At 47.9% G+C, this 24,912-nt stretch overlaps 1 protein-coding gene across 1 annotated transcript; it reads left to right on the top strand.

The window, feature by feature from the left end:
* The first annotated feature begins 3,462 nt into the window (after positions 1-3,462).
* On the top strand, positions 3,463-21,061 carry MTHFR (methylenetetrahydrofolate reductase). Its single transcript, XM_015823377.1, has 11 exons — positions 3,463-3,725; positions 4,591-4,829; positions 5,603-5,713; positions 6,591-6,784; positions 8,299-8,549; positions 9,472-9,606; positions 11,104-11,284; positions 12,060-12,242; positions 13,842-13,943; positions 16,474-16,593; positions 20,782-21,061. Exons 1-11 carry the CDS (start codon positions 3,463-3,465, stop codon positions 20,995-20,997), a joined length of 1,995 nt encoding a protein of 664 aa, XP_015678863.1. The 3' UTR covers positions 20,998-21,061.
* The last annotated feature ends 3,851 nt before the right edge of the window (positions 21,062-24,912 follow it).

Below are 24,912 nucleotides of genomic sequence, written 5' to 3'. Positions count from 1 at the left end.
CGGGCGGCTTGCATTTCTCCAGATTGCTGGAGAGGATCAGATCCAGCAGCATGGACCGGGTCCAATCCACCGGGCAAATGCTCGGGTGAACCTGGTCCAGGAGCCCCCAAAATTAGCAAACTGGAAGGCCTGAATCGGTCAACCAAACTGGAGGGATCCTCCAGACCCCGGTGGAAAATTGCCCAGAGGGACAGCACCGACACCAGGTGAGTGAATGCTTAAGGACCCCTCTCTGGGCATCTCTTCCCTTCCTCCTCTGATGGGACCCTGAAAACTAGCCGTGCCCCCCCCTTCCCCAATTGGAAACTGGCGGTCTGCACCATTTACAAGCCCAGTTAGCGGCCGAGTGACACCAGGACGGAAGTGTAAATCCATCGCGGCTGAAATTTCTTATTAAATTTTGCTGCTCCTTCCTGCCTTTTCTGTTTGGGGTGCAACCCATCCCCCCTCCTTCCCATTCTCTCTTCCCTGTTTTGTTTTAGTTCCGATGTGGCCGTGCCTGGGGAATTAATCCCATCACTTGCAGCGGAGATTTGGGGCTGGTTAATCAGCCGAGCGCTGATCTGTTGCAGAATAATTTGGCTCTCCTGATAGGCAAAGTTCGGGCTGCCTTTCCCCCCCCCCCCATACCTTCCTTCACAGGGTCATGAAGAAGTCATGCCTGGTGTCCAGCCCAAATTGCTTTTTTAAGACTTCCAGTCCTTTTCAGACAAATAAAAATAAAACCCAGAGGGCTCTCCCAAACCACTAGCTAGAAAAACCTGCTTGAGCGAAGGCTGGGAGAAATTATTAAGCCCCTTGGAGTTGCTTGACTGCGAGTTGGGCAGTGTATAAATTTAATACTTAAACAGTTTTGTTTAGTGACCGATTGAAGTAATAATAATAATAATAATAATAATAATAATAATAATAATAATAATAATAATAATAATAAAAAAATGTTGGAAGGGACCTTGGAGGTCATCTAGTCCAACCCCCTGCTCAGGCAGGAAACCCTATATCATTTCGGACAAATGGCTGTCCAGTCTCTTCTTAAAAACTTCCAGTGTTGGGGCATCAGGTGGTTCCACTGGTTAATTGTTCTCACTGTCAGGAAGTTTCTCCTTAGCTCCAGGTTGCTTCTCTCCTTGCTTAGTTTCCATCCGTTGCTTCTTGTCCTGCCTTCAGGTTTCTTTGGAGAATAGCTTGACTCCCTCTTCTTTGGGGCAGCCCCTGAGATACTGGAAGACTGCTATCATGTCCCCCCTCGTCCTTCTCTTCATTAAACTGGACATGCCCAATTCCAGCAAACGTTCTTCGTATGTTTTAGCTTCCAGTGCCCTGATCATCTTTGTTGCTCTCCTGGTTGAGCAGGGAGTTGGACTAGATTATTATTATTATTATTATTATTATTATTATTATTATTATTATTATTATTATTATTATTATTAATAATAATAATAATAATAAAGTTGGAAGGGACCTTGGAGGTCATCTAGTCCAACTCCCTGCTCAGGCAGAAACCCTATACCATTTCGGACAAATGGCTGTCCAGTCTCTTCTTAAAAACTTCCAGTGTTGGAGCCTTCACTGCTTCTGGAGGCAGGTGGTTCCACTGGTTAATTGTCCTCACTGTCAGGAAGTTTCTCCTTAGTTCTAGGTTGCTTCTCTCCTGGATTAGTCTCCATCCGTTGCTTCTTGTCCTGCCTTCAGGTGCTTTGGTTAACAACCACACTGCAAAAAGTTACTTGGGACCATTTTTCCCACAAGGGTTGAGGTCTCCCCACGGTCACGTGATCAAAATTCAGGCGCTTGGCAACTGACTCATATTTATGATGGTCGCAGTGCTACGGGGTCAAGCGATTCCCCCTTTTACGACTTTCCGGCAAGCAAAGTCCAGGGAAGAAGCCGGATTCACTGAACAGCCGTGTTATTCGTCCCCGACTTAACGACCACAACGGAGCCCAAATTTTATGTTGCTAAGCGAGACATTTGTTGAGTGAGTTTTGCCCCGTTTTACGACTTTCCTGGCCACAGTTGTTAAACGAACTGCTGCATTCGTTAAGGTAGTCATCACGGATGGCTAAGCGAATCGGGCTTTCCCATTGACTTTGCTTGCCGGAAAGTCGCCAAAGGAGATCCTGTGATCCCCCAGGACGCGGCGACCATCATAAATACGAGTCACTTGCCTAGCGTCAGAACTTTGATCCCGTGACCACAGGACTGCTGCGACAGTCGTAAGTGTGAAAAAATAGGTCCTAAGTCGCTTTTTTCAGTGCCGTTGTTAACTCTGAACGGTCACTAAAAGAACTGTGAGGATTACCTGTAAGCCCAGGGATTCACTGAACGATGGCGACAAGAAAGGTCGTAAAATGTAGACAAAGTCGCTTCACAAATGTCCCGCTTAGCCATAGAAATTTTGGGCTCCGTTTTTGTGGTCGTAAGTCGAGAACTACTTATAAAGAAATAGGCTTAAGATTCATACATGGTTGGAAAAGACTAAAATACGGATAGAATTTAAACCAGAACTGTTTCTGTTAGGAATACTAGGAGCCAAGCACGAGAAGGAGAAGGAGTATTTAATACTGCATATATTGACAGCAGCGAGAATAGCATTTGCCCAATACTGGAAAAAATGAAAATTTACCATCTGAAGAGATCATAATTAAGAAAATCTTAGAATGTGCAGGAATGGACAGATTAACCTTAGATATTAAAGAGAAAGAGGACTCAGTTTACATTAAAACATGGGATAACTTTTACCAATGGTTAGCAAAACGAACCAGTGAGAAATGACCGTGATATTTAATGGTGAATATATTTTAATAAGATGAAGGATATGTATTGATTAACTGACACTGTTTATGATCATTGTTTCTCATATTCACTATAGCTATTTACTATTATATTAATTCATGCTATTGAACATACTCATATTCACTATAGCTATTTACTATTATATTAATTCATGCTATTGAACGTATGTACCCGGACAATAGTCTGTTTGCTAAAGCTTGTTCTTATCCCTGTCCCAACCCCAATCCTGACTCCTACCCTGAACCCCAATTCCCATACTGATCCCATCCCTTCCCTAACCTTATAAAACTCAATAAAACTCTTCTATATATCTATATAAATAAAAATGTAAATGTTCGTTTGTTCAAAATCTTAAATCTCCGAAAGTTCTTCACCGATTGCTTTGAAATTTTGACACAATGTTGCATTCGAATACGCACGTGTTTTTATATACCTACTATTATATAGATGTCACACCTGTGACAGGTAAAAACATGCTTTTTTTGAAAAACAGCGCCATCTGTTGGATGTAAAAGCAACACACGCCAGACTGAGCCACAGCAACGCGTGGCCGGGTACAACTATATATATAAATAAATAGGTTTCTACCCAGAATGCAAGCTAAGCACGACTGCTCGCTCACCTGGAGCCTCCTGGCCTCCTTCTCATTTCTCCAGGGCCTTCACCATGGTCAACGAGTCCCACGGCGAGCTTTCTCCGGTGAGCAACGGCCTCGGTGGGACCCGACTCGATGGCGGCGGCAGCAGCAGCAGCAGCAGTGGGGAGAGTTCCCAAAACAGCTCCCGATGCTCCACTCCCGTCCTGGACACGGAGCGTCACGAGCGCCTGCGGGAGAAAATGCGTCGCCGGCAGGAATCCGGGGACAAGTGGTTTTCCCTGGAGTTCTTCCCTCCCCGGACGGCCAGCGGAGCCGTGAACCTCATCTCCAGGTGAAGAAGCAGATCGTGGAGGCTAAAAGTGGGTTATTCCAAGCCGTGGATTCGTTTAAAATCCTGAGTTGATGGACAAGGTCTATCTGTTGTAGAACATCAGCTCCACACTCATGTCCGCTGGAGCTTTGGGGTCTCCTTCACCCACATTTCCTCCACTTCCGTCGGCGCTGGGTTGTCTCAACCCAATAAACCCTGAATCTGGGTTAAGGGAACACAATGGCCTAGCGCCCTCTTTCCAATACAGGTAGTCCTCGATTTAACGACCACACAGTGGAGCCCAAAATTTCCATTGCTAAGCAAGACAATTGTTAAGACAGTTTTTCCCCATTTTACGAGCTTTCTTGCCACAGTTGTTAAGGGAATTATTGTAGTTGTTAAGTTAGAAACAGGGTTGTTAAGTAAATTTGACTTCCCCATTGGTTGTTAGAAGCTTGCAAAAGGGGATCAGGTGTCCTCCCCCCACAGGACACTGAAACCGTCATAAATACGAACCAGTTGCCAAGCGTCTGAATTTTGATGGCGTGACCATGGGGAGGCTGCAACAGTTGTAAGTGTGAAAAAGGGTCATAAGTCACTTTTTTAGTGCCCTTGTAATTTCAAACAGGCCCTAAACAAATGGATGTAAGTTGAAGACTACCTGTAAACCCTGAATGTGGGTTAGGAGAGCACAGTTATTACATATCCTGCTTTTTTCCAATAATGAGAGTTTAATGCAATGTCTTGATGGACTGATAAAGCATCTCACTCCAATTTCGCCTGGGTGCCTCTCTACTTCTTCTTACTCTTTCTGCAGAAGATTTTTTTGGGTTGCTTTCTGATGACCCAGCAGCTGAAGATGGCTTGTTTGTTTTGTCCCTCGCAGGTTTGACCGCATGGGGGCAGGTGGCCCCCTTTTCATCGACGTCACTTGGCATCCAGCTGGCGATCCGGGCTCCGATAAGGAGACCTCGTCCATGATGATGGCCACCACCGCCCTCAACTACTGTGGTCTGGAGACGATCCTCCACATGACCTGTTGCAACCAGAGCAGGGGAACCATCACCGCCCACCTGCAGAAGGCCAAACGATTGGGGCTGAAGAATATCATGGCACTGCGAGGAGGTGGGGAACGCCTACAACAGACATGTCAAACACAAGGCCCGGGGGCCGGATGCGGCCCGCGAAGTGGTTTCATGTGGCCCGCGAAGCCATCCTGGAAACAGTGAGGGAACGGCCCCCACTGCCTTGGCCCTGGCCCAGCCAGCCGGGAGCCAATGTACAATTTTGTGGTGGCCATCTATGCTGAAAGGCATTCAGTCTTAGCTCCACAAGGCCGTCCAGAAACAGCGAGGAACCAGCCCCTGCCGTGTCGGCCCTACCCCCTGGGTGCATGCTTGGGGGGGTGTCCCCCTTTGTGAGGGATGAAGAAATGCACCATCGCCTGGAAGTGGCCAGCAAATGGGCCTCGCCTACTTCACATATCCGGCTTGATGGGCTCCAGGGGAGGGGTTTCGGCAGGCAGTGGGGCGCTCTCCTCATAGCGCCGAGAGGCTGAGCCGGGTGGACCATGCCTTGGCACTTGCCCCGGTCCCACCCTCTTCTGCCAGAGACCCTCAGATCTGTCCCACTCCTGCCCAGGCCCCCACAGGCACCCTTGACGCGAACGATGTAGAGCTGGCCATGCTCACCTAATAGGCCACACCCACTCCATCCATGCCCACCCAGTAGGCCGCACCCACCCTGGCCAAACCCACCCGGCCCCCCGAGGGCAACCGCAATGCTGATGCAGCCTTCAGTGAAATTGAGTTTGACACCCCTGGCCTACAAGGTGGTCTTTCCATCCATGGGAAGGAAGGGCCGTGTTTTCTTAACAATGAGGTCTTCTTCTCCCGCAGATCCCTTTGGGGAAGAATGGGAAGAGGAACTGGAGGGCTTCAACCACGCAGTGGACCTGGTGAAGCACATACGTCAGGAGTTTGACGATTATTTTGACCTCTGCGTGGCAGGTGAGTAGACGGGTTTCATCCAAAGCTCTCCTGATCTTCTAAAGAGGTTCCTCAAGAGCCCGTCCATCTTTTCTAACCAGTGGTTGGTGCTTCTTCAGGTCATGTTGGACTCGGCAATGGCCTGGCCCAGTCTCTGCAATTTTGGGGGCAAAGTTTTCATAACCTGTTGACCTGTTGGGTTTGAGGGAGAGAAACTGGCTTTGTGTCTAACGAAGAAGTAATTCAGGTTTCTTCATTTCTCGAGTTTCTCTTCCCCCATGGTGCTTTTTATGGGCATGAAGTGAAATTTATCTTTTGTTACCTACCCAATGATATACACCGAGTCTCCATCTCCGTTCTGGTATGTTATGACTCTCTAAGACAGGGGTCTTCAAACTTGGCTCTTTTATGACTTGTGGACTTCAAACTCCCAGAATTCCTCAGCCAGGCACGTGTGCCTGGCTGAGGAATTCTGGGAGTTGAAGTCCACAAGTCACAAAAGGGCCAAGTTTGAAGACCCCTGCTCTAAGAAAACCAGACGGCACAGCCAATCCGTACGCAAGTCTCTAGGGAGAGATTTGTGAATTTCACCCAGGTTTTGAAGTTTTAATTCAGAAAAACCTCCCTTCTGGATTCTTCTTGGGTCCCGGATGACCTGGGGGAAAAAAAGAGGAGCCCTTTGAGACCAAGAAAACTAGGGCCCCCCAATCACAAGGTCTCTGCTTCTGGAGGCCGAGTGGAGGAAAATAAAGACGAGGTCCCAGAAACCACAAATCAAATCTTGTAAAACGGGTTTGTCCTAACTGTCAACGTGATTGTGAATTACGTGGAGGATATTTTGATAAGAACAAGGGTGAAACCAGCCTGGAGCTCACTGTTTCTTTCTTTTATTTGGAAGGCTATCCTGGGGGCCACCCAGAGGCCGAGAGCTACGTGGAGGACTTGAAACACCTCAAAGAAAAAGTCTCCGCCGGAGCGGATTTTGTCATTACTCAGCTATTTTTCCGCACGGAGACCTTCCTCAAGTTTCTAAGGGATTGCCAGGACATTGGGATCAGCTGCCCGGTGGTGCCAGGAATATTCCCCATCCAGGTAAAGGTGTCCCACATACAGGTAGTCCTCAACTTACAACTGTTCATTTAGTGCAGGGGTAGGCCACCTTGGCCCTTTTATGACTCGTGGACTTCAACTCCCAGAATTCCTGAGCCAGCCTGGCTCAGCTTGGAAACCTCTCCCTTTCCCCTCAGCATGGCTGGCTCAGGAATTCTGGGAGTTGAAGTCCACGAGTCATGAAGGGGGCCATAGTTCCCCCATGCTGGCTCAGGAATTCTGGGAGTTGAAGTCCACGAGTTATAAAAGAGCCAAGGTTGCCTACCTCTGGCCTAGACCTAGGCCGCTTTATGACTCGTGGACTTCAACTCCCAGAATTCCTGAGCTGGCATGGCTCAGCTTGGAAACCTCTCCCTTTCCCCTCAGCATGGCTGGCTCAGGAATCCTGGGTGTTCAAGTCCATGAGTCATAAAAGAGCCAAGGTTGCCTATGCCTGGTTTAGTGACTGTTCAAAGTTGCAACGCCACTGAAAAGAGAGACTTATGACCGTTTTTCAGACTGATGACCATTGCAGCATCCCCACGGGTCACGTGATCAAAATTCAGATGCTTGGCAACTGGCTCGTACTTATGACGGTTGCAGTGTCCTGGAGGGGGATCACGTGATCCTCCTTTTGCGACCTTCTGACAAGCAAAGTCAATGGGGAAGCCAGATTCGCTTAATGACCACGTTACTAACTGAACAACTGCAGGATTCACTTAACACCTGGGGCGGGAAAGGTCGTAAAATGAGGCAACGCTCACTTAACGGCTGTCTTGCTTAGCCAGAGAAGTTTTGGACTCCGCTGTGGTCGTAAGTCATAATATACCTGCATTAGAAAAGAGGAATTGTAATACCACAAGGCCAGAGTCACCTTGAACCACGAGATGGGAGGTAAATGAATTTAATAAATTAAATAAATAAACCCATTCAGGCAATCTCTATATCAGGGTTTCCCAACTGCAGCCATTTTAGAAGTCTCTGGAGTTTCTCAGTCATTCGGGTCATCCTTGTCCCAAAGGTGCTTTTTTCAGGAGGCAACTGGACTTTCTTGTTTTTCCTTTGAAGACGTTTCGCTTCTCAGCCAAGAAGCTTCTTCAACTCTGACTGGATGGTGGGGGAATGGAAGGATTTATACTCCTTGCAGACAGCCGGTCATTTGCATCCTTTTAGAGCCCGGGTCTTCAAACATGGCCCTTTTAGGGTCAAGTTTGAAGACCCCTGTTTTAGAGAGGCCATTTGGAGGTATACCTGTGTCCTCAGGGTCACCTGAGTGGTGCAAATGGGTGTGGAGCCTTCTTGGGTGCAGGATGTTTTCTGCCCTGGATCTCTTCACGATTGAAGACGGGCGCAAGCCATTGGGGATGAGTCTGGGTGGTCTGCCTCTCAAACTGAAATGCAAATGGTTCCTGGAGTCCGCCATGTTTTCTGGAAATCTGTCCAAACCACTTTAACTGTAGTCATTTTAAGAGACGTAGCCTTTTCCACTCTCAGCCAGGCATTTTGGTTCCTTTCAGGGCTACCATTCTCTCCGCCAGCTTGTGAAGCTCTCAAAATTAGTGGTGCCTCAGGAAATCAAGGACATCATTGAGCCCATCAAGGACAATGATGCGGCCATCAGGAACTACGGCATTGAGCTGGCCGTCAGGATGTGCCGAGAACTCTTAGACAGCGGCCTGGTCCACGGTCTGCATTTCTACACCCTGAACCGCGAGGTGGCCACCCTGGAGATCCTCCGACGGTTGGGCCTCTGGAAAGAAGACCCGAGGTGGGTCTGTCCAGAAGATGGGATGGCTGGACACCTGAGGCCCAGCCTTGGCTTGGTGAACAAGTCACAGTGGTCTCATTTGCAAAGCACGTTGAGCCGTAAATCATGGTTAATCACCCTAATGTCTGGATTGGCCTATTCCACCCGAGCCAAAGGAAATTTGATCTTGGCCAGGGGTCTCCAGGCTTGGCCACTTTAAGACTTGTGGACTTCAAGCTGTGTGGGGTATTCTGGGAGTTGAAGGCCACAAGGCTTAAAGTGGCCCAGTTTCTGAGGAATTCTGGGAGTTGAAGTCCACAAGGTTTAATGTGGGCCAGTTTCTGAGGAATTCTGGGAGTTGAAGTCCACAAGGCTTAAAGTGGCCAGGTTTTTGAGGAATTCTGGGAGTTGAAGTCCATAATGTTTAAAGTGGCCCAGTTTCTGAGGAATTCTGGGAGTTGAAGGCCACAAGTTTAAAGTAGCCAAGTTTCTGAGGAATTCTGAGAGTTGAAGGCCACAAGACTTAAGGTGGCCAGGTTTCTGAGGAATTCTGGGAGTTGAAGTCCGTAAGTCTTAAAGAGGCCAAGTTTGGAAACCCCTGCTCTTGGCTATGGGGAATAATACCTAATCACTTTGACCTCACTTCCCCTTTAAGCTGAGTTTTGAGTCAGCTTGATTTTAAAAATGTCACTGTTAACATGTAGGGGAAGGCAGGGAGGATTGCAAAATACAAATTAAGGAAAACAGAACCAGAATTTCCAAACCCCGAGGGAAGATTCCAAGCTCGACTTAACTGATTTCTCAACCACCTGTGGTTCAGGAGAGCCCTCCCTTTTCCACCAGGGTTAGTCAAGGTGAGCTACCTTAAGAAAAAAACCCTAGAAAGTCTGATCCAGAGTTTGAACCATTTTAATTTTTCTGCCCCTGATCTCTCCCACGCCAGGCGTCCCTTGCCCTGGGCCGTCAGCGCTCATCCCAAACGGCGAGTCGAAGACGTCCGGCCGATTTTCTGGGCATCCCGGCCAAAGAGCTACATCTATCGGACGCAGGAGTGGGACGAGTTCCCCAATGGACGATGGTGAGTGTAGTCCTCTGGCAGGCAGGCCTCGTTGAGGCAAAACGAAATAGGTGGCACGGCAGAACGGTCGTGCTTAAAACAAATTCACGTCACAAGATTTGGTTGCCAAATTCTATTTTTATACACATTACATATAATCCGCAGGATTTTAGAATAAATTATGTACAGGTAGTCCTTGGCTTATGACCCGCAATTGAGCCCAAAATTTCTGTTGCTAAGCGAGACATTGGTTAAATGAGTTTTGCCCTTTCTTGTCCCGGTTGTTAAGTGAATCACTGTGGTTGATAAGATGGTAACACGGTTGTTAAGTGAATCTGGCTGGTCCATTGCTGGGCAGAAGGGAATCACATGACCACAGGACACGCAACCATCGTAAATATGTGGCTGAGCATCTGAATTTTGACCGTGGGGATGCTGGAACGGTCGTAAGGGTGAAAAACTGTCAAAAGTGACTTTTTTCAATGCCATTGTAACTTTGATCGCTAAATGAATGGTTGTAAGTCAAGGACTACCTGTATCTAGCTTTCTGCTAGTGATGGACATGAACACTGCTCAGAAAGCCCATGCCCTTAATTTAAACAACAACAACAATAATAAAGTTGGAAGGGACCTTGGAGGTCATCTAGTCCAACCCCCTGCTCAGGCAGGAAACCCTATATACCATTTCAGACAAATGGATGTTCAGTCTCTTCTTAAAAACTTCCAGTGTTGGAGCATCCACCGCTTCTGGAGGCAGGTTGTTCCACTGGTTAATTGTTCTGACTGTCAGGAAGTTTCTCCTTAGTTCTAGGTTGCTTCTCTCCTTGGTTAGTTTCCATCCGTTGCTTCTTGTCCGGCCTTCAGGGGCTTTGGAGAAGAGCTTGACTTCCTCTTCTTTGTGGCAGCCCCTGAGATACTGGAAGACTGCTATCCTGTCCCCCTCGTCCTTCTCTTTGTTAAACTAGACATATCCAATTCCAGCAACTGTTCCTTATATGTTTTAGCCTCCAGTCCCCTGATCATCTTTGTTGTTAATGTAAAGGTTCTCCAGCCACAATCAACCCGAGCAGGCAATGATCATGGCGCAGGAGGCTAGATTCTGCACAGCAGCATTGGGGATTCGCCAGAAACATGAATAAAATATTTTAGATCTTTTAAATAATCTTCTATAATTAATTTTATTACGTGTTTTTATCCAGCATTAGACTATACTCAGTGTATTTTTATTGTCAGGTCAGTATGATTCAGTTTTTCTGAAGGTAGCTGGGTTTTGTTATACTATCTGTAAAACTAGGCAGACTTTGGTCACCCATTGATTACATCATTGATTGTAATATATTGCTATGTCTTATTGTGTTGGTTCTGTTTAGTTTTGTTTTATTTGAATGTTTAATTTATGTGTTGGCCTATGGCTGTAATAATAATAAAGGACAAGGACACCATCAACCAAAGCAGTTGAGAATGTCCTACATTGGTTCTTCTTTCTCTTAAATATGCCAATTCTCCCCAAATCTCTAGGGGCAATTCTTCATCCCCGGCCTTTGGGGAGCTGAAAGACTACTACCTTTTCTACTTGAAGAGCAAATCTCCCCGAGAAGAGCTCCTGAAGATGTGGGGAGAAGAGCTGAGCAGCGAGGAGAGTGTCTACGAAGTCTTCAGGTGCTACATTGCTGGGGAGTCCAACAGAAACGGACACAAGGTGAGAATTCGTGAGGAGCATGGACCTTTTCTGGTAGAAGGAGAAGAAAGATGCATGTTGGCCATGAGAAGACCAAGCCAAAGTGGGCTACTTTGATCTAGTGTTCCTTCTCCAGCAATGTAGCTCAACCTTGGCCACTTGAAGACGGATGGACTTTAACACCCAGAATTCCCTGGCTAGTTGTGCTGGTTGGGGAATTCTGGGAGTTGCTGTGAAGATTCTCCATCATCCAGGTCATGGTTGTCCCAAAGGTGCTTTTTTCAGGAGGCAACTGGACTTTCTTGTTTTTCTTTGAAGACGTTTTGCTTCTCAGCCAAGAAGCTTCTTCAGGTCTGACTGGATGGTGGGGAATGGAAGGATTTATGCTCCTTCAGACTGCTGTTCATTTGCACCCTTTTAGAGAGTCGTTGAGGCCACCTGGAGGTTTATCTGTGTCCTCAGAGTCACCTGAGTGGTGCAAATGAAGCACATTCACCTGAGCACACATTTGCACTACTCAGGTGACCCTGAGGACACAGGTAAACCTCCAGGTGGCCTCAACGACTCTCTAAAAGGGTGCAAATGACCAGCTGTCTGCAAGGAGTATAAATCCTTCCATTCTCCAACATCCAGTCAGACCTGAAGAAGCTTCTCTGATGCAAAGCGAAATGCCTTCAAAGAAAAAAACAAGAAAGTCCACCTTTGGAATTCTGGGTGTTGAAGTCCACCCGTCTCCAAATGACCAGGGTTGAGGAACATCCTTCTATAACTTTGATCTCTTGTCCTTTTCCACAAGGTCACCTGTTTGCCGTGGAACGATGACCCTCTGGCTGCTGAGACCAACCTCATGAAAGACGAGCTGGTTAAAGTCAACAGGAGAGGCATCTTGACCATCAACTCCCAGCCTAGCATCAACGGAAAGCCTTCCACGGACCCCATCGTGGGTTGGGGACCAGAAGGCGGCTATGTCTTCCAGAAGGTAGCCTCCTTCACTGACGCGGTTGATTCTTTGTTTCTGTTCCTTTTTGTCAGCCTTGACCCCTGGAAAACTCCCAGGAGTTTCCTTTGGAAGTGGTTGACCATTGCTTGCTTCTCAGGGCTGAGAGAGGGGGACTGGCGTAAGGTCGGCCAGCTGGCTTTGTGCCTAAGGAGAGGGAACCTCAAAGCCTCAAACGATCAGCCATTCAGAAGACCAGGGAAAAGGGGATTTCAGTTATTCTTAAAATAATTAAAGCAAGCGGCACAGAGATTAAACAGTATTAGAGAACCTCAGAGAGGAATCAGCCCTCATTACAAGCCTGTTTTTGCTACTGGGAGGCCCATAAATGACACCCCAGAGTAGGGGTAGGCAACTTTGGCTCTTTTATGACTTGTGGACTTCAACTCCCAGAATTCCTGAGCCAGCATAGTCCCCAAGTCATAAAAGAGCCAAGGTTGTCTACCCCTGCCCCAGAGGATACAGCAAAAAGATATCCCAGATTATCCCTGTTGGCAATCTCCTCCCCCTATTAAAACAATTAAGAAAAAAGCAGTTACAACCTCAAAACACAATCAGTACGGGCTTAATTGTGTGCATCCATAATTCATAGTTCAGTTCATCCCTAATTTCCATCACCAAACAATGCAGCACAAAATAATTGTGTTCTCGCCGTCTCTGTCCTTACAGCTTAATGAGATTAAGAAGAAACCTCGCTGCTTAAATATCTTTTACAATACACACACACAGAGACGCAGAGAAGCTGTGTTCACGCAACACCCTGTGGGAAGTCAGCCCCCCCCCCCCCGAGAAGGAAATATTAAAAGGGCTGAAAAATATATTTCCTCAAAGGATCTTGAAGAGGCAGGAAAGCATGCCCAGGTTTTCTTAATAGCCCCAGGTCTCCCTCCCCCAAGCAGAAGCCAGCTCTATAGAGATGCAGATGTAAATCCAGGGAGCTAGGAGATTAAGAAGACAAAGAGCTAATATCTACATACTCCATCCAAACTCTTAAGAGTCATCAGCCCCAGGGAAGCAGGAGATGACCTTTGGACATAATAAGATTGACCCATCACCATCAGAATACCAGCAAGGCACACTCAGACTCAGGTCAAAGTTCATGCCACAGGAACAACTCCAAACAAAAGGCTCCAGAGGGTATAAAAACCCACCCCCTACATGTGCTCAGTCCTTTTTTTTTCCAGTTCTCTTTGCTGCCAGAGCCATCTTTCTGTCTGGCTCTCCTCTCCAATAAACTACAACCTTCTTCCCAAAGCAGTTGCCATATTTATCCCCGGCTTGGACTGAACCACGATGAAGACTTTTCTTCCAACAACCCTTAACCCAAATTTGTTTAGAGCGAACCTTGGCTAGGATTATTATTTCAGCTTGTCGGTTGTGCAAACCCAGACAGTTTGGTGGGTCAGCAGAGCGGGAGCTCAGGAAATTGGTTCGGTCAGGAAGCAGCTGGAAAAATACATTTTTTTAATTTAGCTTTCTTAAAAACAGCGGCCACTTGCGAGGTTGTTTCAGCTTCATCAACTTTAAGATGTGTGGACAGAATTAAAAAATTGCTGTCCTTTTCTCTCCTCTGATCTTTAGGCTTACCTGGAGTTTTTTACCTCCACTGAGAACATCAAAGCTCTTCTCACCGTTCTGAAAAAATACGGACAGCGAGTGAATTACCACATCGTCAACGTGAAGGTATTTGGGGATTTCTCAGCCCCCTCCCTCAAAAGCGAGCATCTCCCATTGATCAGAGAATAGAATCAGCTCAGCTCAGCTCAGCTCTGCTTGGCTAGAAAAATAATAATAACAGGATAAGAGAGTTGGAAGGGACCTTGGAGGTCTTCTAGTCCGACCCCAGCTCAAACGAGAGATCCTATACTATTTCAGACAAATTGTCTCATATCTTCTTGAAAATATGGTGAGGGGTCCTTGCTGCTCTCTGAGCTTGCTTTTTTTCTTGCAGATGTTTCATTAGCCTAACTGGGTAACATCATCAGGGCTAGTAAGGAGTGCTGTTTGCTGCCTGTTTATATTCTTGTGTCTTGCCTGTCTGTGTGAGTGGGGGACGAATTCTTTGGTTTGGCTCTTTGGCAGCTTCTTGCTTGCTTACTGGTCTGGAGGTGACCTTGGAGTTAATCTATGCTGATCTGAGTGCTGATGGAGAATTGCTGCAGTCTTTTTGTTCTCTTTTGGGCTGGTGGATTGTCTCTGTTGTTAATATCTATGTGTCTGTTGATGGCTGATTTGGAAATATATTCCCTGATGTATATTTATATAGAACCGAATAGAATAGCAGGGTTGGAAAGGACCTTGGAGGTCATCTAGTCCAGCCCCTGCTTGAGCAGGAAACCTGAAACCATTTCAGACAAATGGTTGTCCACTCTCTTCTTAAAAGCCTCCAGTGATGGAGCACTCGCAACTTCTGGAGGCAAGCCGTTCCACTGGTTAATTGTTCTTATAGTCAGGAAATTTGTCCTTCTCTCCTAGATTAGTTTCCACCCGTTGCTTTTTGTCCTGCCTTCAGGGGCTTTGGAGAAGAGCTTGACTCCCTCTTCTTTGGGGCAGCCCCTGAGATACTGGAAGACTGCTGTTATGTCCCCTCTCGTCCTTCTCTTCGTTAAACTAGACCTACCCAATTCCAGCAACTGTTTCTTGTATGTTTTAGCCTCCAGTCCCCTGATCGTCTTTGTTGCTCTTCTCTGCACCCTTTCCAGAGTCTCAGCATCTTTTGTATATTGTGGCGACCATAACTGGATGCAGTGTTCCCAAAGATGCTTTTTCAAGAGGCAGCTGGCCTTTCTTGTTTTTCTTGAAGACGTTTTGCTTCTCATCCTGAAAGGACCGGGTTGTAGACGTCCATCTATATCCCTCCCCCTCTGTTGAGAGAGGGCTGTTCAGTTTTGATCTAAATGGCGTCTTTGACCCCTCTTTCAAACCAGCGGTGCTTTCTGTCCAAAATGTGGACTTTGCTGTCTTCGAAAGAGGGGCCTTCAACAATTCCAAGAAGGCTCCGCACTCATTTGCACTATTCAGGAGACCCTGACAACACAGATAAACCTCCAGGTGGCCTCAACGACCCTCTAAAACAGGGGTGTCAAACTCAATTTCATTGAGGGCCGCATCAGCATTGCAGTTGCCCTGGGGTGTGTGTGTGTGTGTGTGTGGCCAGGGCAGGTGCTGCCTACTGGGTGGGCATGGATGGGGTGGGTGTGCCCTACTGGGTGGGCGTGGTTTTGGCAGGCAGCGGGGCGCTCTCCTCACAGCGCCGAGAGGTTGAGCCGGGCAGTGGGAAGCTCACCAACTTTCCACCTTGCTGCCTGCTGAAACTGGGCAGGCTGGGGGCCAGGCAGCATTGCACTTCTCATCAGATTCACACCACCCAGCTCAGCTCCTGGTGCTGTGAGGAGAGCGCCCCACTGCCTGCTGAAACCGGGCAGATTGGGAGCTGGGCGGCCTCACGTTTCTTTTTGGATTTGCGCCGCTCAGCTCAGCCTTTTGGCGCTGTGAGGAGAGTGCCCCGCTGCCTGCAAAAACCTCTCCCCCAGAGCCCATCAAGCCGGATATGTGAAGTAGGTGAGGGCCACTTTCTGGCCACTTCCAGGCGATGGTCCATTTCTTCATCCCTCACAAAGGGGGACACCTCCCCAGCATGCACCCGGGGGGGGGGGCGACGTGGCAGGGGCTGGTTCCTCGCTGTTTCCAGACGGCCATGTGGAGCTAAGACTGAATGCCTTTCAGCATAGATGGCCACCACAAAATTGTACATGGGCTCCCGGCCGGCCTGGGCCAGGGCTAAGGCAGAGGGGGCCATTCCTTCACTTTTTCCAGGATGGCTTCACGGGCCACATGAAACCACTTCGCGGGCCGCATCCGGCCCCTGGGCCTTGTGTTTGACATGTCTGCTTTAAAAGAAAGCAAATGACCAGCTGTCTGTAAGGAGTATAAATCCTTCCATTTCCCCACCATCCAGTCAGAGCTGAAGAAGCTTCTTGGATGAGAAGCGAAATGTCTTCAAAAGAAAAACAAGAAAGTCCAGTTGCCTCTTGAAAAAGCATCTTTGGGACAACCATGACCTAGAACTGAGAATCTCCATAAACATGTATGCAGTATTCCAAGTGTGGTCTAATAGTTAGGTGATCACACAGCTCTCCACGGCATTGACCTATAAAAAATCAAATCTCTGGCCCTTTTCCTCTTCTCCAACACTTTCCTGTTGCTTCTGCAGGGAGAAAACGTCACCAACGCTCACGAGATGCAGCCCAACGCTGTGACGTGGGGGATCTTCCCGGGCAGAGAGATCATCCAGCCCACAGTGGTGGACCCAGTTAGTTTCATGTACTGGAAGGTAAACCTCCGTTTCGTTTTCCCCACCTGCATATCTCTGCTTAGCCTGTTTCTCACAGTCCAGCCCGCGATCAGGGGGGAAGCTACCAACTAGAGTAGGAGTCCCCAACCTTTTGGGCGCCACGGACCGGTTCCATGGAGAGAGGGTTTTTTCCGTGGACTGGAGGGGGCGTGGTTTTGTGTGCTGCCTGCATCCCGCGGATGGGGCTTTGTTTGTGCGGACTGGTTGCTGGCATGCCACGGCCCAGTACTGGTCCACAGGGGTTGGGGACCCCTGAACTAGAGCAGAGGTATCAAACAGGTGACCCGCGGTCAGGCCACACCCGACCCAGCTCTGCGAAGGCAAAAAACATCACAATACATCATGTGACACGATCAGGTTTGATACCCCCATGGCCACAATTGAGCCCAGAAATTACATTGCTAAGCGAGACATTTGCCAAAGGGAGTTTTGCTTTTCTCGCCACGTTTGTTAAGTGAATCACCGCAGGACTTAAACTAGTAACCCGGTTGTTAAGTGAATCTGGCTTCCTAATAATAATAATAAAGTTGGAAGGGACCTTGGAGGTCATCTAGTCCAACCCCCTGCTCAGGCAGGAAACCCTATACCATTTCTGACAAGTAGCTGTCCAGTTTCTTCTTAAAAACTTCCATTGTTGGAGCATCCACAACTTCTGGAGCATCCACAACTTCTGGCTAATTGTTCTAACTGTCAGGAAATTTCTCCTTAGTTCTAGGTTGCTTCTCTCCTTGATCAGTTTCCATCCGTTGCTTCTTCTCCTGCCTTCAGGTTTCTTTGGAAAATAGCTTGACTCCCTCTTCTTTGGGGCAGCCCCTGAGATACTGGAACACTGCTATCATGTCCCCCCCTAGTCCTTCTTTTCGTTAAACTAGACGTACCCAATTCCAGCAACCGTTCCTTATATGTTTTAGCCTCCAGTCCCCTGATCATCATCCTCATTGACTTTGATTGTCAGAAGGTGTCAAAAGGGGGGGATCATGTGACACACCCCCCCCGGGAGGCTGCGACTGTCAATAATTGTGAATCTGTTGTCAAGCGCCTGAATTTTGATCACTTGACCGATGGAATACTAGAGTGGCCGTTAAGTGTGAAAAATGATCATAAGTCACTTTTATTCACTGCCATTGTAACTTAGAACGGTCACTAAACGAACTCTTTTAACTTAAGGAATACCTGCACTCTTCTTGGAAAAAAAATAATCAGCAAGCCTTATTTTTCCAACGCTCCCCCAGATGAACACATTTATGAGTTAATCTCTGGTTTGATCCTCATTAATAGTGCAAACGTCTGGGGACATTTAATTTTGAAAAATGTGTACAGGTGGTCCTTGACTTACGACCACAACGGAGCCCAAAATTTATGTCGCTAAGTGAGACAGTTGTTCAGTGAAGTCTGCCCCATTTTACGACCTTTCTTGCCTCGGTTGTTAAGCGAATCACTGCAGCTGTTAAGTGAGGAACACAGTTGTTAAGTGAATCCGGCTTCCCCATTGACTGTCAGAAGGTCACAAAAGGGGATCACGTCGTTAAGCGAATCACTGCAATTGATCAGTTAGTAACTTGGTTGTTAAGCGAATCCGGCTTCCTCCCCCATTGACTTTGCTTGTGAGAAGGTCGCAAAAGGGGATCATGTGACCCCCGGCAACCGTCATAAACGTGAAGCAGCTGCCAAGCATCCGAATTTTGATCACGCGACCAACAGTCGTACGTGTGAAAAACGGTCGTTAAGTCACTTTCTTCAGTGCCGTTGTAACTTTGGTCACTAAACAAACTGTGGTTTACATTTAAATATTTTCATTTAAACCTTTCGGTTTCTTACCATGTAATTCCTGTCTCCTTTTCTTCGGACCTTAGAAAGGTGTTCAGGCTCGGTTCTCCCTTCTGAAGGACCCTGAAGTTTGCAATTTCTACTTTGCGACTTGCTTAACGGGATTGCAAACTGCAGCCTTGCAGAACTCCGGATCTGGGATCTTGCAGTAACTTCAGACAGTTTTCCTGCAGGCAGGGGTGGATGAAAGCTATAGGTAGTCCTCGGCTTACAACATTTAGTGACCGTTCAAAGTTACAGCAGCGCTGAAAAAAGGTGACTTATGACCGATTAGATTTTTAGATTAAATAACCTTTGTTGTCATTTTTTTCCTGCGGGCACAATGGCACACGTTAAAAATGAAATTTAGTGGCTTGCTCTCAAGGTGTACACATACATAACACACACTTAAACATACTATATACATGTATAGGCCTACACCCTTACATATAAGTAAGATATAAATATTAGTCGCTGTCCATCTTGAATACGCAACGGAAGGAGGAAGCTTGAGCATTCACAAGGTTAATACTGTATGGAACAAAACTGTGGCTGAGTCTGGATATTCTGCTCCGGGTACCACGAAGCCCCCCTCCCAGGAGATAGCAAGGAAAACAGGTCGTGAAGAGGACGCGTAGTGTCCCAAACAATCCTGCAGACCCTGTTCAAGCAGTGCTTATATGCTACATCCTGGATAGAAGGGAGTGAATTGCTAATAATCTTTTCTGCCGTCCTCACCACTCTCTGCTCCGCTTTCCTGTCTGAAGCAGGGATGCTTCCACACCAGACTGTGATGCTGTAGGACAGGATGCTCTCAGTCGTCCCTCTGTAGAAAGTGGTGAGGACAGGGGAAGGAAGATGTGCTTTTCTCACGCGATGCAGACCGTTTTTCACACTTAACGACCGTTACAGCATCCCCGTGTTTGCATGATCCAAAATTTGGACGCTTGGCCACTGGTTCACATTTATGACAGTCGCAGCGTCTCCCAGGGTGTGTGTGTGTCACGTGATCCCCTTTGGCGGCCTTCCGACCAGCAAAGTCAATGGGGGGGGAAGCCGGATTCACTTCACAACCGTGTGTGACTAGCTTAACAACTGCAACTGTGGCAGGAAAGGTTGTAAAATAGGGCAAAACTCACTTAGCAGCATAAAAGTTTGGGATCAGTTTTGATCGTAAGGCGAGGACTACCTGTATTTTTAAATTTGTCTCTCCTCCCCCCCTCCCTCCAGATCCTTCCCTTAACAAATGAGGCAAGGAAAGTTGTAAAATGGGGGCAAACCCACTGAACGAACTTTTCATTTTGCAACATAAATTTGGGGCTCAGTTGTGGTTGTAGGTTTGAGGACTACCTGTATGCATTTCGGAAACAGCTCCCAGGCTGAATCCTGTGTTCGAGTCTTGCCATCTTCTGCTGCCTCAGGCCTCTTTAAAATGTGCAACCCTAATGGTATAGGACAGGGGTCCCCAACCCCCAGTCCATGGACCTGTACCGGTCCGTGGCATGCCAGCAACCAGTCCACACTAGCAAAGCCCCATCCGTGGGATGCAGGCAGTACACAAAACCACACACTCTCCGTTCCATGGAAAAACCTTTCACCATGGAACCAGTCCATGATGCCCAAAAGGTTGTGGGCCTCTGGTATAGGAGATTGAGCAGGGACTGGACTAGAAGATCTCCAAGGTCCTTCCAGATTCTGTTCTGTTCTATATTCTATTCTCTTCTATATTCTCTTCTCTTCACGTGGTGGTGAACCTATGGCACGCGTGCCACAGTTGGCACTCAGAGCCCTCTCTGTGGGCACATACACTGTCGCCCCAGTCCTAGCCCTTCAGGTGGGTTTTATAAAACCTTTTCACTTTAGGCCTCCACCGCTGTGTGCAAACAAAAAAAAAAGTTCAATCAATCAATTTCAACTTCTCATGGGAAAAAAAAGATCTTGCAAAGTTGGAATTGATTGAACTTTTTAGTCCCACAGTCTGCCGTTATCACCGCAGCCACACCCACCCAATGGACCAAGCCCACCCAATGGGCCACACCCACCCAATGGGCCACGCCCTCCCGGCACCCGACAATATATAAGTGGGTTTTGGGTTGCAGTTTGGGCACTCGGTCTCTAAAAGATTCGCCATCACTGTTCTATTCTCTTCTATTTTCTCTTCTCTTTATTCTCTTCTATATTCTCTTCTCTTCTATTTTCTATTTTCTCTTCCATTCTATATTCTATTCCATTCCATTCCATTCTATATTCTTATATTCTCTTCTCTTTTCTCTTCAATTGTCTTCTCGATTCTATTCTATATTCTCAATTCTATTCTTTTATTCTTATTCTTATTCTAACCCGTCTGTCTCCCCCCGGCAGGACGAGGCCTTCGCCTTGTGGATCGAGCAGTGGGCGAAGCTGTATGAAGAAGAATCCCCTTCTCGCATGATCATCCAGTACATTCACGACAACTATTACCTGGTCAACCTGGTGGACAATGACTTCCCCATAGAGAGTTGCCTCTGGCAGGTTTTGGAGGACACCTACGAACACTTGAACAGTCCAGGAGAGGAGCGGAGAACCTCCGGGTTTTGAAACGGGTTCTCCAACTCTTTTTTACCTCCATCTCAACTCTTGGCAGCTAAGAAACCCAGCAGAATCCTCCTGCTGGCTTTCCCACTTTTTAAAAAAACACTTTGTGATGACCAGTGCTCTGAACCGGTGGCCCCCAGTTTTTGCAGCTTGGCGGCCCGGCCTGGCCGTGTGTGTTTGTGTGTGCGAGTGCGAGTGGCAGGCACACGCACGCTGCTCCATTTGTGCGAGCGGTGTGTGCGTGCGCCTTCATGCAAATGGAGCTTCGTGCACCAGTTTGGGTGGGGGGGTGTTTGTGCTGGCGCGCCCTCCGCTCGTGGGAGCAGAGCTTCGTGTGCGTGTGTGCGGGCTTGCTTGTCACTTGTGCAAATGGAGCTTCACACATGCACGCTTGCCCATTTCTCCCGCGGCCCGGCTTCGAACAAACTGAGGCCCGGTAGTGGGCCATGGCCCCAGGGATTGGGGACCCCTGGTCAGCACGGCCAGCTTGGCTGAGACTTGCAAGCCACCCCCTTTTTTAGTTCACCCCCTTCCCACCCCCCACCCCTATTTATTTTGAATTTTGTAAGAGGCAGACCCCGAGAGCTGCCTCCCACGTTTTGTTTCAGGGGAATGGCAGCCCACGAAACCTTTGTAAAGGAAGGAAAAATGAAATAAAATGACTTGAACACAGGACGTCCCCGGGCGTGGCATCACAAGAGCGGCCTCGTCCGAAGGGGGTGGCGCTTTGGGGTCTTCAGTGCCAGGGAGAAAATTGCCCCCCTCCTGCCCAGCAGAGAGGGCACCGTGCCCACCCGTCTCCACCCCTTGTATCTGCACACGGCTCGGGTTCAAATCCTCCGCCTCAAAAATGGGCCTTGAGGTTTTGCTCTCCGCCCCGGGAGGGTTCACTCCCAGCCTGCAGGGCGACACCCTCAGGAGCAAGGGAACGATGGGAGTTGTGATCCTACCCCTCTTCTCATCCTGTGTTTTAACCTGTTTGCGTAAAATTAGGCGTTTCTGTTCTTCCTCCAGGCGGAAAGAATTGAGCAGCTTTGAAAAGAAAGGTTTGTACAGCTCAGGGGTAGGCAACCTGGGCTCTTTTATGACTCGTGGACTTCAACTCCCAGAATTCCTGAGGCAGCCACGCTGAGGGGAAAGGGAGAGGTTTCCAAGCTCAGCCATGCTGGCTCAGGAATTCTGGGAGTTGAAGTCCACGAGTCATGAGGGGGCCATAGTTTCCCCCATGCTGGCTCAGGAATTCTGGGAGTTGAAGTCCACCAGTCATAAAAGAGCCAAGGTTGCCTACCCCTGGTATAGCTAGTCCTCAACGTACAACGGTGACCGTTTGAAGTCACAGCAGCACTGAACAAAGTGACTTACTGTATGACCGTTCTTCACAGTTATGACCTTTGCAGCACCCCCAGTGGCCACATGATTAAAATTTGGGCGCTTGGCAACTGTCTCGTGTATATGACGGTTGCGGTGTCCCAGGATCTTCTGACAAGCAGACTCAACGGGAGAAGCCAGATTCACTTAACAACCGGGTTACTAACTTAACAACTGTAGGGATACACGATGTAAAATGTAAAAAAAACCCCTCACTTAACAAATGTCTCACTTAGCCTGCCTGTCCATCTCTCTGTCCCCAAAGGTCCAGAAGGAAATAGCTGATGGGAACTTTCCTGCCTGAGCAGGGGGTTGGACTAGATGACCTCCAAGCTCTTCTTCCAACTTTATTCCTAACCTGAGATGAACAGAGAAAAGTCCCTTGTGAGGGATGTTTCTGCGGGGGCGAGATGGTGACCCCCCCACCAGATTTGTTTCTTGCTGCTTTAACGGGCAAATACAGGTAGACTTACAACCTCAACGGAGCCCCAAATTTTGGTTGTTAAGTGGAACATTCATTAAGTGGATTTCACCCCATTTCACGACCTTCCTTGCCTCAGTTGTTAAGAGAAATCCCTGCAGCTGTTAAGTCAGTAACCCGGTCCTTAATCAAATCTGGCTTCCCCATGGACTTTCCTTGTCAGAAGGTCGCCAAAGGGGGTCACGTGACACCCACCCCCGGAACGCTGCGACCGTCATAAATACGAGTCAGTTGCCCAGTGTCCGAATCTTGATCACGTGACCCTGAGGTTGCTACGACGGTCGTTCAGTGTGAAAAAGGGTCCTAAGTCACTTTTTTTCGGTTCCGTTGCAACTTTGCAAACGGTCACTAAACGAACCGTTGTAAGTCGAGGACTATCAGTGGGGGGGAGGGGGAAAGACTGCTTGCTCCATTGCTGAACCCAACCAGGCTTATCCTCTGGAGGGGGGGGTTTGCCCCACACAAAGGGATTTTCCTGAATTTCAGAGGGGCCTTGACAAATAGGGGCCGCCCGTCGCAAAGCAGCAAAGAAGGAACTTGAATTTTAATGATTGTCTCAGAATGAACCAGCTGGGTTGATCCTTGGCGCGGCTCAATTTTTACACCGTCTTCCCCCCCCACACCAGTCCAAAATGTGCAAATATAAGTTTGTAGTGCAAAGCCCTGTTTTTTTGTGAGGTTGCTGCGTGTCCCTCGCACCGCCGTCCTGCGGTCTGTCCGTCCTGCAGCCGGTTACAAAAAGGATCCAGCCAGATGTTCATTCGATCCGGACACGAGAGACGGCCGCCAGACGACGCCACTTCCCGAAAGCCTGCAAAGAGATGGCCCAGGGTAGACTGTTTATAGAATAACAGAGTTGGAAGGGACCTTGGAGGTCATCTAGTCCAACCCCCCCCAACCAAGCAGGAGACCGTACACCGTTTTTGACAGAGGGCAGTCCAGTCTCTTCTTGAAAGCCTCCAGTGATGAAGCTCCCACAACATCTGGAGGCAAATTGTCCCATTGGTTAATTGTTCACACTGTCAGGAAATTTCTCCTTTAATAATAATAATAATAATAATAATAATAATAATAATAATAATAATAATAATAATAATAATAATAAAGTTGGAAGGTACCTTGGAGGTCATCTAGTCCAACCCCCTGCTCAGGCAGGAAAACCCATACCATTTCAGAGAAATGCCCGTTCAGTCTCTTCTTAAAAACTTCCAGTGTTGGAGCATTCACAGCTTCTGGAGGCAGGTGGTTCCACTGGTTAATTGTTCTCACTATCAGGAAATTTCTCCTTATTTCTAGGCTGAATCTCTCCTTGATCCGTTTCTATCCATTATTCCTTGTCTGGCCTTCGGGTGCTTTGGAAAATAGGTTGACCCCCTCCTCTCTGTGAAACCCCCCCTCAAATATTGGAAGGCTGCTGTCCTGTCTGCCCTGGTCCTTCTCTTCACTAGATTAGCCATGCCCAGTTCCTGCAGCTGTTCTTCCTATGTTTTAGCCTCCAGTCCCCTGATCATCTTTGTTGCTCTTCTCTGCACTTTTTCTAGAGTCTCAACATCTTTTTTATAGCATGTAGACCAAAATTGGTTGCAGTATTTTAGGTGTGCCTTACTAGGGCTTTATAGAGGGGTACTAGTAGCTCAAGCAACCTTGATTGGATCCCTCTGTTAATGCAACTTGGGATTGCATTGGCTTTTTTGGCTGCTGCCGCACACTGTTGGCTCATCTTTAATTGATCGTCCACTAAGACTCCAAGACCCTCGGCACCACCCAACCCCAGAGCGAAGGGAAGGGCCAGGGAATGGGGAAGGGGTACTAATCCCCCCCTGTACCCTAATTGCATCCTTCTTACTATTTTGAGCAATTGTTCCTCTTCGGCTTCGCGGAAACGCTGGGCCACCTGAAGCTGTAACCAGCGCCGTCTCCATATTTTCCAGCCCCACTGAGCCCGTCTCTGCCATACCTGTGGGAGGAGGAACAACACCGATAAAGAGCCCCCAACCCTGGTTAAAACCCTCCCCAAATCTGGCCCGGAGTAGCCAAGATAGGGGATTTTAGCAGCTCTCACGTTTGCA

The sequence above is a fragment of the Protobothrops mucrosquamatus genome, unplaced genomic scaffold (assembly GCF_001527695.2).
Source record: "Protobothrops mucrosquamatus isolate PMUCROS unplaced genomic scaffold, P.Mucros_1.0 scaffold1852, whole genome shotgun sequence".
NCBI lineage: Eukaryota > Metazoa > Chordata > Lepidosauria > Squamata > Viperidae > Protobothrops > Protobothrops mucrosquamatus.
This window is presented reverse-complemented; position numbering and strand designations above follow the sequence as displayed.